The 15,105-nt window shown below is 46.1% G+C and overlaps 1 protein-coding gene across 2 annotated transcripts; it reads left to right on the top strand.

Moving 5' to 3' along the window:
• The first annotated feature begins 895 nt into the window (after nt 1–895).
• On the top strand, nt 896–14,315 carry GOSR2 (golgi SNAP receptor complex member 2). 2 transcript variants are annotated; one of them, XM_024130187.3, is made up of 5 exons: nt 2,455–2,701; nt 4,332–4,440; nt 5,444–5,576; nt 8,058–8,198; nt 11,346–14,313. In XM_024130187.3, the coding sequence occupies exons 1-5, from the start codon at nt 2,662–2,664 to the stop codon at nt 11,505–11,507; spliced, it is 585 nt and encodes a 194-aa protein (XP_023985955.1). In that variant the 5' UTR covers nt 2,455–2,661; the 3' UTR covers nt 11,508–14,313. The 2 variants fall into 2 exon arrangements, with proteins under 2 accessions (XP_023985956.1, XP_023985955.1); XM_024130188.3 differs by lacking the exon at nt 8,058–8,198 and having other exon boundaries at nt 896–2,701; nt 11,346–14,315.
• Nucleotides 14,316–15,105: the final 790 nt, after the last annotated feature.

The raw sequence follows: 15,105 nt of genomic DNA, 5'->3' as shown, positions 1-15,105 counted from the left end.
CCTGCATTGGCAGGCAGACTCTCAACCATTGCGCCACCAGGGAAGCCCTCAAACGTTGATTTTTAAAAAACACTGAGCATAACACAGAGCCAAAGGCAGTCCTTTGGTGGAACCTGGAAGTCTTCCCAGGATCCCTTGGGGACCATGGTTTTGCCTGCTATGAGTCCCTCATCCTTAAAGTTTAAAATATTTGTCAATCTAATGGGAGAAATATGATGTCATTATTTATTATTTTTTAAAATAAATTTATTTATTTTGTTTATTTTTTATGGCATTGGGTCTGTGTTGCTGTGTGCGGGCTTTTCTCTAATTGTGCTAGGGCCACTCTTCGTCGCGGTGCGCGGGTTTCTCATTGTAGTGGCTTCTCTTGTTGCAGAGCGCAGGCTTCAGTAGTTGTGGCACACGGGCTTAGTTGCTTTGTGGCATGTAGGATCTTCCTGGACCAGGGCTCGAACCCGTGTCCCCCGCATTGGCAGGCGGATTCTTAACCACTGCACCACCATGATGTCATTGTTTTTAATTTGCATTTTCCTGATTACTAGAAGAGTGTCTCTTCATATATTTATTGGCCATTTGGGTTTCCTTTTCTGTCAGTTGCCCTTTGCCCATTAAAAAAATTGCTTTGTTTGACTTTTCCTATTGATTTGTAGTAGTTCCATATACATTCTGCATACTATTCCCTTGTTATCTGCTGCAGGTATCTTCCAGTCTCTGCCTGTCTTTTTTTTTGTAAATTGTGCCTTTGCTGTAAAAAGGTTTTCGTTTTAATGCAGCCAGATCTATCAGTCTTTTCTTTTGTGGTTTGTGGGGTTTTGGGGGTAGTTTTGGTTTTTGTCTTGTTTAAGAAATCCTTCTCTAACCTGAAGTCATAATATGCACGCCTATATTTTCTTCAGAAAGTTCTAAAGCCTCACTTTTTACATTTAGGCTTTAAACCATCTTGAGCTTATCTTTGTGTACTATTACATGAGGTGTCTTTTTTCCATATGGATAATGAGCTGAGCCATCAGCACTTATTGTTGTCCATTCTTTTCCCACTGCCATTAGAAATTCACCTCACTGCCCACATCTAGGCTTTCAGGGAAGTCCTAGTTCTCCTTTCCATCTCAGCATTGCCATCCAGTCCTCTCTGGCTGTTTTCACAGTTGCCCTGATCCAGCTGTTGGTTTCTTCAAGCTGCCTTTCCACATCTGCCTCCATATCTCCACGTGGCTCCATTCTGAAGCATCCAGACTTGCCTTCCTGAAGTAGCAGGCTCTAGGAGTGACTTCCTGCTGCCTCTCAGGACCATGGGTCTTGCCCAGGAGCGCTCTGAGAGTCGTTAGAGAGCTGCTCTTGCTTCTGGGGCCATGGGTCATGTTTAGAGGCCACAGGGACACCCTGGAAAAGACCAGAGGCAAGTTCAAATGAAATTTGGGCTCCTGGCTCGCATTGGTAAATTTGGGGTCACAGTTTGTGGTGCTCATGGTGGAGGATGGTTGCTGACCTTTCCCACAAGGGTTGGTGATAATGGAAGAGCTCACAGGCCCCTCCCATGTGGCTCTCACGTGGGGAGACCAGAAGCACCAGGAGGCGGTTGTTGGGGTAAGATAAACAGTATCCCCATGACTGATCACAGAGGATGGCTTGGAAAGGCTCAGCGGGTAGGTGACCTTGCCCAGTCCCCGGGGAGCCTCCAAAAGATGCTCTGGGGCCTGATGTCCGGGACCATGCCAGAGGTTCTGGGTGCAGTGTTGGCGTTTCCAAATGAGATGACAGTCGCCTCGTATTGCCAGGGAAAGATGTTGACCAAACAGGAGATCCGTATCTTTCAGGGCCTTCCTCCAACTAATCACCTCATCCCCTTCTCCCCTCTGACCCCAACCCTCAGGCAGGCCAGCCTGCTGGTAACCCACGTGACGTGCCTTGCAGGCCTTTTTGCACGTCATTTTCTCCACATCTTCCTTCACCAAATCATGTCTGTCTTCTTCAAAATGATGTTGAGAACTCCCTTCACCCACAAAGCTGTCCCCAGCTCACTCTTCTGTTCATTGCCTTTGCTTAGCACTGCTGCGCGTAGCTCCTCAGCTTTCTTTTTGTTTACACTTCTATGTGTTAGTGTTCTCGTAAATCTTCTTGGGACTTTACATGTCTATCTGGCCTGTCCTTCCTAATTACACTGTTTCTCAAGGACAAGGATTATATCTCTTTTGCCCTTTGACTCTCCCTAGTACAGACCAGTGCTCAGCACATTGGGTCAAAGAACAGAGAGTGGGATTGGCTGGGTCGGATCGAGGTTTATCACTTGGTGTGTGACCTTGAACAAGTTACATAACCTTTCTGGGCTTCGGTTGTCTTATTTACGAAATGAGGATGATAATAGTACTTTCCTCATAGGGTTATTGACTTTGCAGAACGTCTCAGATGCGGTAAGCACTCACTAAATGCTGCCTGTCAGCATTATTATTAATATTAATGTTAAAATATTAGAAACCGTGCCAAAACATGTGACCTGAAGTGCCACATACAAATTTTACAGTTCAGCGATACTGTCAATTTAAATCAGTTAGATGTTGGCATTAGAAAAATTGTCTTTCCTGACCGAAGCGCTGTTGATTACTCCTGTCTCACTCATTTCCTCCCTCTTCCTTTGATAGGCAGGTCCACGAGATCCAGTCTCACATGGGACGCCTGGAGACAGCCGACAAGCAGTCTGTGCACTGTGAGTAATTAACTATGGAGACCAGAGTCCTTTCTCTGATGACACGGTGCTAATGGGCTGGGTTTCCTGACTTCGTTTCTGCCTCAGGGGCTTAATGATTCAGTGTGGAATGAGTTCTGTTGTTAGGGTGGACAGAAAAACCCCATGGCAAAGTCACTGATTTCCCTGATTGTGCCCTTTGGAATCCCACAGGTCTTATCCCCCATTACCCCTCCACTCAACCCGACATGGCCCTATGGGAATGGAAGTCCTTTCCTCCATCTGTCTTAATCTCATTACCTAGTCCGTAGAGGAATGTGGTCCATAAAAATTCAGAGATGTTTAACTGGAATTGGCCATTTCTTCTGAGCTGAGAACTGTGGCTTTTTAGGCGGATTATTCAGAAACGATGAGCAGTATTAATTGGTTTAGTTCCCACACCGTGATTTCCTTTTAGAAGAGTGCTGCTTTCTGTGTTTTCGTTTCTTCTCTGTTGTAAGAAAAGGTCGTTTTTCTGAGTCGGTCACACAGGCATTGCTGACCCCCCACCCACTGCAGATGCGGTCCCCTCCTCTCACTCCTCGGCTGGCGCTGTGCCCATTTCTCCTGTTTTCTCACGTCTGCTTTCTGCAGCCCCAAAAGCACCTCGTCTCTTGGTCCTGTGCCCCACCTGTTCTGAGCCGTGCCTGTTAGCTGTGGGCTACCCTAGGAAGGTGACATTTCTGTCTCTACTATCGTTTCTTTTTCGGGCAAGAGGCAATCTGGATGCCTTTTTCTGCACACAGTTTAGCTGCTTCTGTCTGTTGACTTTGTTTGCCTTCCCAGCAATCTCATTGGTATATGATTAGAAGTGGAAAAGTGGTCATTTTGACTGTTTATCGAAAGGGATAAGGTAAATGACTGTATTTATCATATCGCTACCTCTGTGGATTCTTTCCTGTTGATATTCGGTCTATTCTGGGGACTCCAACATCAGTCTGCCCATTCTTAAGGGAACTCTTCCCTATGTTTCACATACTAAATCTTTCCCTTTGCACTTTTTTTTTTATTAACCTCATTATGTTCTGTAAGGAGTTCAGTTGGCAGTCTTTCTACGAGATACTTATAACCCATATCTGAAAATAATCTCAAATGAAAGGAGGCCTCACTTTGTATCAGAAAATACTACATTTTGCTTAAAATATTTATTTGGACAATCTTTAAATGTTCATTTTATTTTCTAAAGGCAGGAAATTTATTTCTACAGATATATCTTCAGCTTTTTAAAAAATTGGCATTGTTATGGCATTAACAGCTATATATATATATATATATTTTTTTTTTTTTTTGAAACAACGTTTACAGTCACTTAGTATAATTTGAATTTTTTCCCCATCATCATTAGTGTATGCATTTTTCTCCTTTTGAAATACATATTTTTGAGTTCATTTGATATAGAAAAAAGAAATGTTTGATTTATTCCAATTTAAGTTCACTATTATTATTATTATTCCAGCAATTATTCTTTGACTTTGTTTGCCTTCCCAGCAATCTCATTGGTATATGATTAGAAATGGAAAAGAGGTCATTTTGACTGTTTATCAAAAAGGATAAGGTAAATGACTGTATTTATTATTTTTCCAGTAATTATTCTTTTTTCTCTTTTGTGCAGTAGTAGAAAACGAAATCCAAGCAAGCATAGACCAGATATTCAGCCATCTAGAGCGTCTGGAGATCTTGTCCAGCAAGGAGCCTCCTAACAAAAGACAGAATGCCAAACTGTGAGTACTCTGACACCCCAGACCTATCACGGCAGGTCTTTCTCCCAGGCGAGGCCATCACATATTCTGAAGATCCCATGTATACATTGAAAAACTGAGACTATGCAAAGATAAAGTCCCATAAAGAGCACAATTCTGTTTGAGTGATACCCCTTCGGAATAAAAAGCCTGTGTTGTACAACACGGGGAATAGAGCCAATGTTTTATGATAACTGTGAATGGAGTATAACCTTTAAAACTTGTGAATCGCCATATTGTATACCTGTAACTTATATCATATTGTATATCAACTATACTTCAATTTTAAAAAAAAGGAATAAAAAGGCTGTCAGGTTAGTGGCTCAGAAGCCTCATGTCTCCTTTTCTCGTTGGTGTCATTTAGAAATTTTGCCCCCAGTACTGTTTTTCTGACCAGACCCATGGCCACTTGAAACCTAATGCTACTGGGGAGTTTCACTCTGCTCTTTGGTTCCCGCTACATTCTTGGGTTGAAATATCTTGCTCTTAATCACTCCAGTCGGTGTATTTATAATGAAATACTGATCTAATGTTTGGTACACCCCCACGAAATTAAAATTAAAATGAAATCACCCTCACCATCTCTACCCCAGCCCCTGCTCCCAAAAGTTTTATGAAACTTCAACTTTACTCCAAAGATGCCCTTGGGCTTCTTCCAGGAGAGCGATATAATCCCTAGAAGGTCAGGAAGAGGTCATCAAACCTGCTTCCTGTCACCTGTTCCCTGTCATGCATCCAGAATCAGAGACCAGCAGATATTTAAGTAAAGCTGCTGGAATCTCATGTGCTACCACCCTGCTCTAACCACAAGCTCCTTCTTTACTTTCAACATCATTGATCAAAATCAGATTATTTGTGGGGGGTGGATGGCATGGAGTGGCGTAGGGGGAGGTAAGGAAATGTCTTCTTTCCTGAAGACAAAGCCTGGCTACCTCCAATCATGCTGCTCTGGACTCCTGGGATTTAATTTCTCTGTCAATTCTAGTCGTGTCGACCAGTTAAAGTATGATGTCCAGCACCTGCAGACTGCTCTCCGAAACTTCCAGCATCGGCGATACGCAAGGGAGCAGCAGGAAAGACAGCGAGAAGAGCTTCTGTCCCGCACCTTCACCACTAATGTAAGCCAGGCGCCTGGGTGGGATCTGCAGGAACTCGACAGCTTGTGGGAGCTGCAGCTCAGGGCTCTGAGCGGCGGTCTTTTAGGGGGTGTCTGAAGCAGACTGATCAGACAGGAGGAGAGCAACCGGAAGTGACGGCAGACTTTGTGCGTTGCCACAGAGACTAGACCGAAGCAGGGAATCTCTTTCTCTGTCACAAAAACCTGAAGAGGAAGCAGTTAAATTGAGGGAACGAGCAGAGGTGAAAATTACCTGGTTTGACTGGTCCGATGCAGAGAGGTGGACGTTCACATGGTGGAAATGTTTTCCTGATCAGATCGAGACAGATGATTAGAACTTAGGCTATTTGCAGTGGGGGCAGCGTTTCAAAGCTGCCTTCAGGCAGTTGCCATTGTGGGGGGCGGGGTGTGTGTGTGTGTGTGTGTGTGTGTGTGTGTGTGTTTCCAGTGTCACATGCATTAAAATGTTTTTGCCCATTTTAGCGGGATTGCTTTCTTAACAGATATTTCATTTTAGCGGGATTGCTTGACTCGAGCCTGTTTGAAAGTGGCCTGTTGGTTTGCATGTTTGATTTCTTAGAACACCCTTGTCCCTGTCCTTTGGTCTCAAGAGGATCATTTCCCACACATGGCTGTAGAACATACTGGCCTTTGTCGTGTCCTGCATAATGTATTCCACCAAATTAGGTGGGTCTTGGGAGGGGGAGAGTTGTTTGTTTGTTTTGTTTGTTTTTACAGAGAGTTTCATTTTCTAAAGAGATCTTAGCTTTCTAAACCTATCATCAGAATTCAGATCAGCTCCCACTTTGCAGATGTTTAACTCTCTTTACTGTGTCCACACTTGGAGTAATGTCCCCAGGTGCTTCAGAATGTGCCTATGTAGTTTGGTTTCTCTAGCGCAAGCAGTCAGGTAACTGTGATTAACGCTTCCGAAGTTCAATGAACATGTGTTGGTGGTATGATGGTAAGCAGAGCCGCCTTTCAAAAGAGTAGAGAACTGTACGACACACGAAAAGGTGGTGTATCGGCTTTTGCTAGCTGTGGCATTGGTTATTCCAGCCTTTTTAGGCCATGGATGGTGCCTCAGAATTATTTTGTTTCTTACCAACCTAGTGTGATGCTGTGCATACAGTGGGCCCTTAATAAAAACTGACTGGCCGAATGAACTTCTTCCTGGTCTTTCTACGATCGGGAGGTATAATACATTCTTCTGAGAGATAACAGCCCATCAGCTATACCTTTTCAGATGGAAGGGGAAGAAAGATTTGTATATAAAAGGCATTCAATAAATATTTGTCAAATAAATGAAAAGAAGTCTCTAATTGATTTAAACACTGGAGTCTTGACCCACCGAGGATCAGCTTATGCAGAATGCTATTTAAGGTACCGAGAGTGAAGCGTGTTTAAATTAAAAACCATGACTCCTACCTCTGAGAAACTCCCTTGTTAGCAGGATGGGGGGACGTATACCTGAATGATTGTGAACTTGAGCAGCCAAGAAAAGGTGCTTTAACCTCTTCATGATGATGGAAAGTGGTAAAAGTGGCACTGCTTGGCAGAAGAGTTTGTAATGGCCAGGAGGCGGGAGAGGAGACAGTGCTGTGGCTGGTCGTGCCCTGCTTCTGTGTCCTTCCCACTCGCAGTGTAAAAGTGGAGCCCTGGGATTGGTCTTGCTGTTTCTCCCTGCAGGATGGTTGAGAGGGCAGGCTCTGCAGCCAGCACTGGGATTCGTGCCCCGCTGGACGTCTTAGCAGCTCTGTGTACTCTTGAACAAGTCATTCCACCTCTCTGGGTTTCCGTTTCTTCATCTAAAGCAGGCATAATATCATAACTACTGCGTAAGGGTAGAGTGAGGATTAAGTGAGTTTAGGGTAAAGAGCATGCAAAGTGGAAAGCACTTGATCAGTATTAGTTTTTTCTGCCTTCATTTCTTTATAGACTTTTCTTCCCTGCTCAGGTGGATAGACCCATCCTGAACACCGTTAGGCCTTTAATAGAAAACAGTCTCTGCTCTCCTTAGTCAGTCTGTCTAATTGGAGGGATAAGCTGTAGATAAAATAGCCGGAGGACAAAAGCAAACCTTTAACACGGCACTGAGGGAAAGCCAAGTAAAGGAACATTTGGAATAAGCTAGGTTAGGAAGGAGTCAGAGAAAGCCTTTAGGAGAAGCCCAGCAAGGTCTTAAAAGAATAGAGTTTTTCCTAAGTTGGGGGAATGATATGGAGGCAGGGATGAACAAGGCTTGAGTGGTGGAACCCACTGGCAGAGTGATAAGTCTGAGAATTCCTCTTCCTCTGAGTAAACAGAGGCCACCCCAGATCTTTGCTTTTCCTTCTCTGTTAAGTTCCTCTGATTCTCGCACCATTCCCTCTGGCTGTTTTTCCGACTTGACCTTGGCCAGGAGGCAGAGCGGTCAGATGTGGTGGGACCCCAGGAGCTGACCAGCAAGCAAAGTAATCAAGTGCCTGCGTTTCTTTCACAGGACTCTGACACCACCATACCAATGGATGAATCACTGCAGTTTAACTCCTCCCTCCAGAAAGTTCACCACGGCATGGATGACCTCATTGGAGGCGGGCACAGTATTCTGGAGGGACTGAGGGCCCAGAGACTGACCTTGAAGGTGGGGGCCCTTTGGGGGGACAGGGAGAAGGCCTTTTGTTTTGGCTTTATCCCAAAGTGTGGGACATGCGTTTACCTTTTGATCGCATACCCCTAAATTGTGATATTGTGATAGTGAGACAGAGCCTTTGAGTTTGGGTTCCTTTTTGTTGAAATTGAATTATTATGAGTCCAAAAGGAGCCAAATTCCCTTTGCCAGTAGGTGTTTCTTGTGTTTGCAATGAACCATAATGTGGCATCTCTTGGTATCCAGGTCTTTTTCCATTTCCTGAACTTAATGTAAAGTGACTGCTGCAATGAGAGGAAGCAATAATGGACTCGGAAATTCTGTTACAGAATCCGCTCTCGCAAAAAGGAAGACGCGGCTGTACTTGGCCTCTCACCTTCTCTCGGTTTTCCTGTGTGGCGCACCCCCTCCCCCGCCACACTGCCGTCCCCACCGGAGGACGGCAGGACGGCCTTATAGCCGAGACCTCTGTACTGCAGCAACTGAAGGGGGTCTTAGGGCTGCCTTGGTTGACTAGCAGCGGGTGCCTTCTAGAGCACAGGCTGGTGATCCCCGGTGACTCTTCACTCTCTCTTTAGCAACAGGTATTCCTAGAAGCCCTGCCCCATTGGCTGAGACTCAAAACCCCTGGGAGTGGTTTACAGAAACATTACACAGCCTCTGATGTCAGTCATGATGTTTCAGCCTCAGCCCTTTTCCTGTATCAACCCTGATGGATAATGGGGTGTGGGCTGTGTCTGTTATCAGGGTGTGGTCCCCTGTGAACGAAGCCCTCCCAGCCACTGAGCTGTGAGAAGCAGTCACTCGGAAGCGTGAGCTTTATCTTAGTTTTTGTTGGACCGCGTTGAGCCTGTCAGCTCCATGGGACTTCTGTACATTTCTGAGCAGCGCCTGCCACCTTTACCCAGGAGAAGGTCAGGCGAGCCGCGAGTGACACTTATCTCTTGCTGATGGCCGCAGCGCTTCAAATGGTCTGGAAGCGTGGTCTCCGACAGCTCCGTGGGTGCCCCCCTTTCAGAACAGCCACCTGCAGTAATCTGAACTGATAGATGATGGTTAATCCTCCCTTTCTTTAGAAAACTGCTGGCCTCCTTCCCATATCTCAGAAAAACAGTAAAACCCTTTTAGGATGAGACTCACCATGTCACACTCAAGTTGACCCGCTGGGGGTCAGAGCTTATTGTTAAAGCACATGTCAGCTTCCTCCCGAAGTCTGGTGTCACTGAGGAGTCCAAGCAACTTCTGCCCCAACACTGCCCCCAGAGGTGAAGTGCCGGGAAGCCTGGTGGGCAGTCAGGGGCTGGGATGAGAGGTTTCTAATTCCGTTTCCTCTGCACGCCTACTATACCTGTCTTTTGCCTCTTGGTTCCCTCCACCTGCCTCCTACCCCACTTCTGTCAGGGAAGTTTCTGCCCAAACCATTTGAAAGGAACATAGGAGGGAGCATGAAGGAGCCGGGCCTTGATTTGGGGAAATTTGGGGTGGAAAATGAATAACATTTTTGAAATTTATGTTAATTTTCAAGTGATTTTCGAAGCTTGGTACTTGCGATTCATAGAGTGATGAAATAATCTGCTCTTTCAGAGCTAAGCGGAGTCTTTAGTGACAGTCTAGTTTATACCATCATTGTTATGGGAAAACGTGTCTCTGGTCTCTGGCAGAGATAAAGTTTGACCTGAGAGATCTCTCTCCGTGATGCTTGTATATCATGGTCTGGGCAGAACGTGGGTCTTGAACTGTCCGTGATGCCTTGTGTTGTTCTCACCTCTCTTGCATCTTCTCTCAGTTGCTCGTTACTGTGTTCATTTAAAAAATGGTTGCAGGACATTAGGTTAGATGCCGTCATACAGATGCAGTTGGTGATGTGTGTAAGTTAAGTTGGGGTCTGCCCAGCTTTCATTTATATTTGTAACTTCATACGAAATTGAATGTGCTTAAAAATGAAAATTAGAAAGCAGAGAGGAAGGGTGGCCTGGGTGGTTTGGGCCGTTGCTTTAGGAATAAAATACCCTTTTGTTTTGGGTGGTGGGTGGTGACATTCATATAAGGAGTTGTAGGTCCTTGGGTTGCTGTCTGCCAGTTGTGTTTCTGTGGTTCCATCTTGCCCACTTCAAACTCTCTTATAAACGTGTACACAGACCCATACGTTGTACTCAGCAGAATCCCTGTGGTTTCTGCTCTACAGAGTACACAGGCTGAGAGCAAGCATTTTAGAGCCAGGGAGCAGAGAGAAGTTTTTTGATGTTGCCTTTTTTTCAATATAAAATATTCTAATGTAAAACTCTTTTTTTATGGAGGTATAATGTGCATATGGTGAGGTATACAGATCTTATTTGTACAGATCATTGAGTTTTGACAAATACATACATCCGTCTTTGTAACTCACACTGCTGTCAGGGCAGAGACCGTTTTCACCACCCCTGAAAGATCCCTTGTGCCCTTTCCCAGTCAGTCTACCCCTGCTCCCTCCCCCCCGCCCCAGGCAACCACTGTTCTAATTTATTTCACCATTTATTAGTTTTGACTGTTATTGAACTTAATGTAAATGTATTCACATTACGATTTTGTGTGTGACTTCTTCCTCGCAGGAATGTTTTCCAGGCTCATTCATATTGTTACATGGTGTAATCAGGTCCTTTTTATTGCCCAACGGTATCCCATCGTGCACAGAACACAAACTGTTAATCCGTCCTCTGGTTGATATACAACTGGATTGTTTCCAGTTTGGGGACATTCTTCTGTTTTCTTCTAGAAGCTTTATTATAGTTTTAGCGTTTTTGTTTAATTCTATGAGCGAATTAATTTTTATGTATATATGAATCAAAGGTCTTTTTTAACACGTATATATTATATACATATGTGTACGTGCGTATGTGATACATACACGTGATACTCATTATACAGCCATTTGTTCCAGCACATTTGTGGAAGACTTTCCTTTCGCCCTTGCTGTGTTCTGCAACCTTGACCCAAAGTCATTTGGCCATAGGAGCGTGATCTGTTGCTGGTGGCTGCTGTTGCTTGTATGCTTTAGGCATGACCAAGAGACTGTCTGTTGGTAAAGCCCCGTCTCACGATGACATTCGCCCATCCTTGGCAGAAGGAGCTGATCTTCGTTTTGCTTCCTCTTGTCTGTCCCAGGGGACCCAGAAGAAGATCCTCGACATCGCCAACGTGCTCGGCTTGTCCAACACAGTGATGCGGCTCATCGAGAAGCGAGCTTTCCAAGACAAGTACTTCATGATCGGTGGGATACTGCTCACCTGTGTGGTCATGTTCCTTGTGGTGCAGTACCTGACCTGAGCCAGCCAGGCCCCGCGGCTGAATAGCGGGCCCACGGCGTGAGAGTGTGTGTGAGTGTGAGTGTGCAAAGGGAGGGCGGCCCGGAGGCTGCCTTCTGAAATGTGTGCCCATCTGAACTGTGAAGACCACTCCGAAGTAATTGTGACCTGTAACCTGGTGGGAGTTTCAAACCTCTGTTTTTTGTGACATCTTGGAGGGGAAACTCGTGCTGCCGAGGTGTGGTGCTTAGGAGTGAACGAGGCCTCTGCTCTCACTAGTGCTCGCTCACCCTCACAGGGGCAGGAAGAGATGCGGGGTAAGGGAGGCCAGGGAGAGGGGAGGGAGAGAATGGCCTTGCTGGTTTTTGTCCTCACAGCTGACGTGCCCCCGGGAAGGCTTTCACGGTGAGCTTGCAGACAGGACTGTCCGCTCTTGGCCATCCACTGGTCTTTCTGGCTCCTGGTAGATAGTCTAGAGCAGAAGCAAAGAGAGGAGGGGAAAGAGGCCTTCTTTTCCTGCACCCACTACAGTAGGTGGGGGTGCACATGCTCTTGCTACTAGCCACCTTCCCCCCCCACACCCCTCCAAAAAATAATGACGTGCCAATGACTGACTGCTAATACCTGTCATCCTTCCCCGGAAGCAGCTACCTAGAGGAAACAGAGGCATTGGCGCTGTTGCTGATAGCAAGATTTTCCACATCACAGTTGTTGGGTGTTTCTCCTTTCTAAAGTAAGGCCACCGTTAACTCCCCGGGAGTGGTCAGTCTTGAAACTGAAGACCCTAGTCACCGATTTTTTTTCCACTAGTTAATGGTTGGCTTTTAAGACTGCAGCCTGGCACCCGTTCCCAGGCTTAGGTGGGTGTTTGCCCCTTGTCAGGTAGCTGTGAGCAAATGTCAGTGATTTGTCTTTTACAGTCTCATCTCTAGTTTTAGTATCTCTAATTAATAATTCGCTCTCTTCCCTTCCTTGAAATATATTAGCAGCTGCCAGCCAAGCCTCCATTCTGCCCAGCCAGTATGGGCACATGCCACCCTAGAGACGTCTCTGGTGTGTATGTCCTCGTAAGACTCTGTTTTCAGGGACCGGGACCTTTTTCCTCTCGGACCAACCCTGGATTAAGGCTGTATCGGTACCCGGCGTATTGTGGAATTTATTGTAAAGCCAGTCTGTTCAAGGAGACGAATCACTGAAAGTACCAGAAAGAGCTGGTTAGCCTATTTTTTCATCTGTCACAGGCCCTACCAGCCCTAGGCGCTCAGTATGGCAAGACATAAATAACACTCACAGTTTCCCAGAGGAACTGTAAACCTGGTCAGTATTAACCCCACCTTTGACTGTCTTGCCCTACCTACTTCCTGTCTTTGTTTCTTGTTATTTGGACTATCTCTGTCATCTTTCTCTTTTCTCTGTGTTTTCTCTTCCACCTCCCTTCTTTACCCCACCCCCACCCCCACCTGTTTCTGTAGCAGTATTGATCTTTGTAGGCACATCTGTGGCATGGATCCCTTTTGGGGATATGTTTCTTAATTGTCACGGATTTTTAACATGAGTTTCCTGGGTACTGATTTCACACTTTTGGTAGGATCTCTATTGCTCTTACTTGTCTGTGCTACACAGGGGCCCTGGGTTTCCAAGGAAAGGGGAATCTTTGATCCCTTCATAAAAGGATTGAGGGCCCTGCCAGAGTGAAAACATTGGCCTGGTGGATGGCCAGAGGGGTGGAAGCATCTTCAGACCTAGCTCTGACTTTGGGGAGGCCAAGTTGGAAATTTCCATCATACCCAGCACCCCTGTCATCCCAGGGACCCAGCACAGGTCTTTTAGCGGTCCACGAAATGGGTTTTTAAACTGCACAGACTTGGCTCTGAGCCTGGGCACCCGAGGATCCCGCCAGACAGTGCACTTTGGAAGAAGATGTACGAGGAGCAGCTAAGCCATTTGGACTTGAACACTGGGGAGGCAGAAACTCCCCCCACCCTCTGCCCTCTGTTGGCTGATGTGACACCTATTTGTAATGTACACCAGTCTGTTTCCAAACTTGCCTTTCTAGTGATTGTTGGCCTCGACGAACCAGAAGTAAGGCCTTTCTTCGTGCTGCACCTTCAGAGCCATTCTCCCTACTTTGTAATAAAAATCGAGGGGGCAGTCTGTGGGTCTTCACCACCCGGAGCTAAGGAACAGCAGCCACAGTATGTTTGGAGACCCTGGGGCACCTCGTGTCATCGTGTGCTTGCCCTTCCCTGTCACACATTGGCTTTCAATGCTCTGTGAGCAACACACTTTGTCTCCACGGTCCTCAGAGTATAGGGCAGGGTCCCCAGGCCAGGGAAGGAGCACCCTCTAGTGGAGTTGGGGTGAATTCTCAGGTGCAAGAATCTCCAGGAGCTGCCTCTGCGACCTTGTACAGGATTTTGGTGTACCTATTGTGGTTTAAGACAGGTGGGTTGTCAAGGAACTTGGAGTATCTTCATTCCGTGGATGTGTACTCCGGGTGTGATCACCTTAAGAAAAGCCGAACTCCACGACCAAGTAAGTAGGAGAGTCTTGATTTTATAGAAAGCTTTGCTGCTGGGATTTTTCCTGTCCTTTGCCCTGATGAATTTAAATGGATTTGATGTGCAAATTTGGCTTTACACTCACTGTTTTTGAAACACATCAGTTGAATAAAGTTGCTGTTTATTTTATTTAGAAAACTACATTTTGTAAAGGAATTTGACATTCATTGTCATAACTAATAACCCTTTTTTTCTCAGGCCAGAGATTCTGAAACACTGTTCTGAGACCAGGGGTGGGTTGGCTGCCTCAGCAGTAGCTGGGAAACTTTTTAAAAATTATGGCTTCCTCCGGCCTACCCCAGACCTTCTGTATTAGAATATTTTTTAAGTCTCTAAGGTAATTCTGATGTGTGTCTTTTATTTATTTATTTATTTATTTTACAAATTTAGGTATTTTATTCTTGGCTGAGTTGGGTCTTTGTTGCTGCGCGTGGGCTTTCCCTAGTTGCGGCGAGCGGGGGCTACTCTTTTTTTTTTTTTTTGCGGGACGCGGGCTGCTCACTGTTGTGGCCTCTCCTGTTGCAGGGGTCCAGACGCGCAAGCTCAGCAGCCATGGCTCATGGGCCCAGCTGCTCCGCAGCATGTGGGATCTTCCCGGACCGGGGCACGAACCCGTGTCCCCTGCATCGGCAGGCGGACTCTCAACCACTGCGCCACCAGGGAAGCCCGGGGGCTACTCTTCGTTGTGGTGCGCGGGCTTCTCGTTGCGGTGGCTTCTCTTGTTGCAGAGCACGGGCTCTAGGCGTGCGGGCTTCAGTAGTGGTGCCTCGTGGGCTCAGTAGTTGTGGCCCGCAGGCTGTAGAGTGCAGGGTCAGTAGTTGTGGCGCATGGGCTTAGTTACTCCGCGGCATGTGGGATCTTCCCGGACCAGGGCTCGAACCCGTGTCCCCTGTGTTGGCAGGCAGATTCTTAACCACTGCGCCACCAGGGAAGCGGTAGACAGAGGCTTTTGTTTTAATCAAAGACCATAGCATTTGAAAACATGCTGAACTAAGCATGTGTGAGTGAAGAGAAAAACTTATCAAGTCCAAAATAAAGTCTTAATTTGTTTATATCTTA

Source organism: Physeter macrocephalus, chromosome 14 (assembly GCF_002837175.3).
Source record: "Physeter macrocephalus isolate SW-GA chromosome 14, ASM283717v5, whole genome shotgun sequence".
In the NCBI taxonomy this organism is placed as follows: domain Eukaryota; kingdom Metazoa; phylum Chordata; class Mammalia; order Artiodactyla; family Physeteridae; genus Physeter; species Physeter macrocephalus.
Note: the sequence above shows the minus strand (reverse complement) of the source record. Positions and strands in the feature narration are given on the sequence as shown.

Coding starts and splice junctions, on each gene's coding strand:
- GOSR2 (XM_024130187.3), top strand. CDS start 2,662: ATGGGACGCCTGGAGACAGCCGACAAGCAGTCTGTGCACT. Junction 5,577..8,057: donor CCCGCACCTTCACCACTAAT/GTAAGCCAGGCG, acceptor TTTCTTTCACAG/GACTCTGACACCACCATACC. Junction 8,199..11,345: donor CCCAGAGACTGACCTTGAAG/GTGGGGGCCCTT, acceptor TGTCTGTCCCAG/GGGACCCAGAAGAAGATCCT.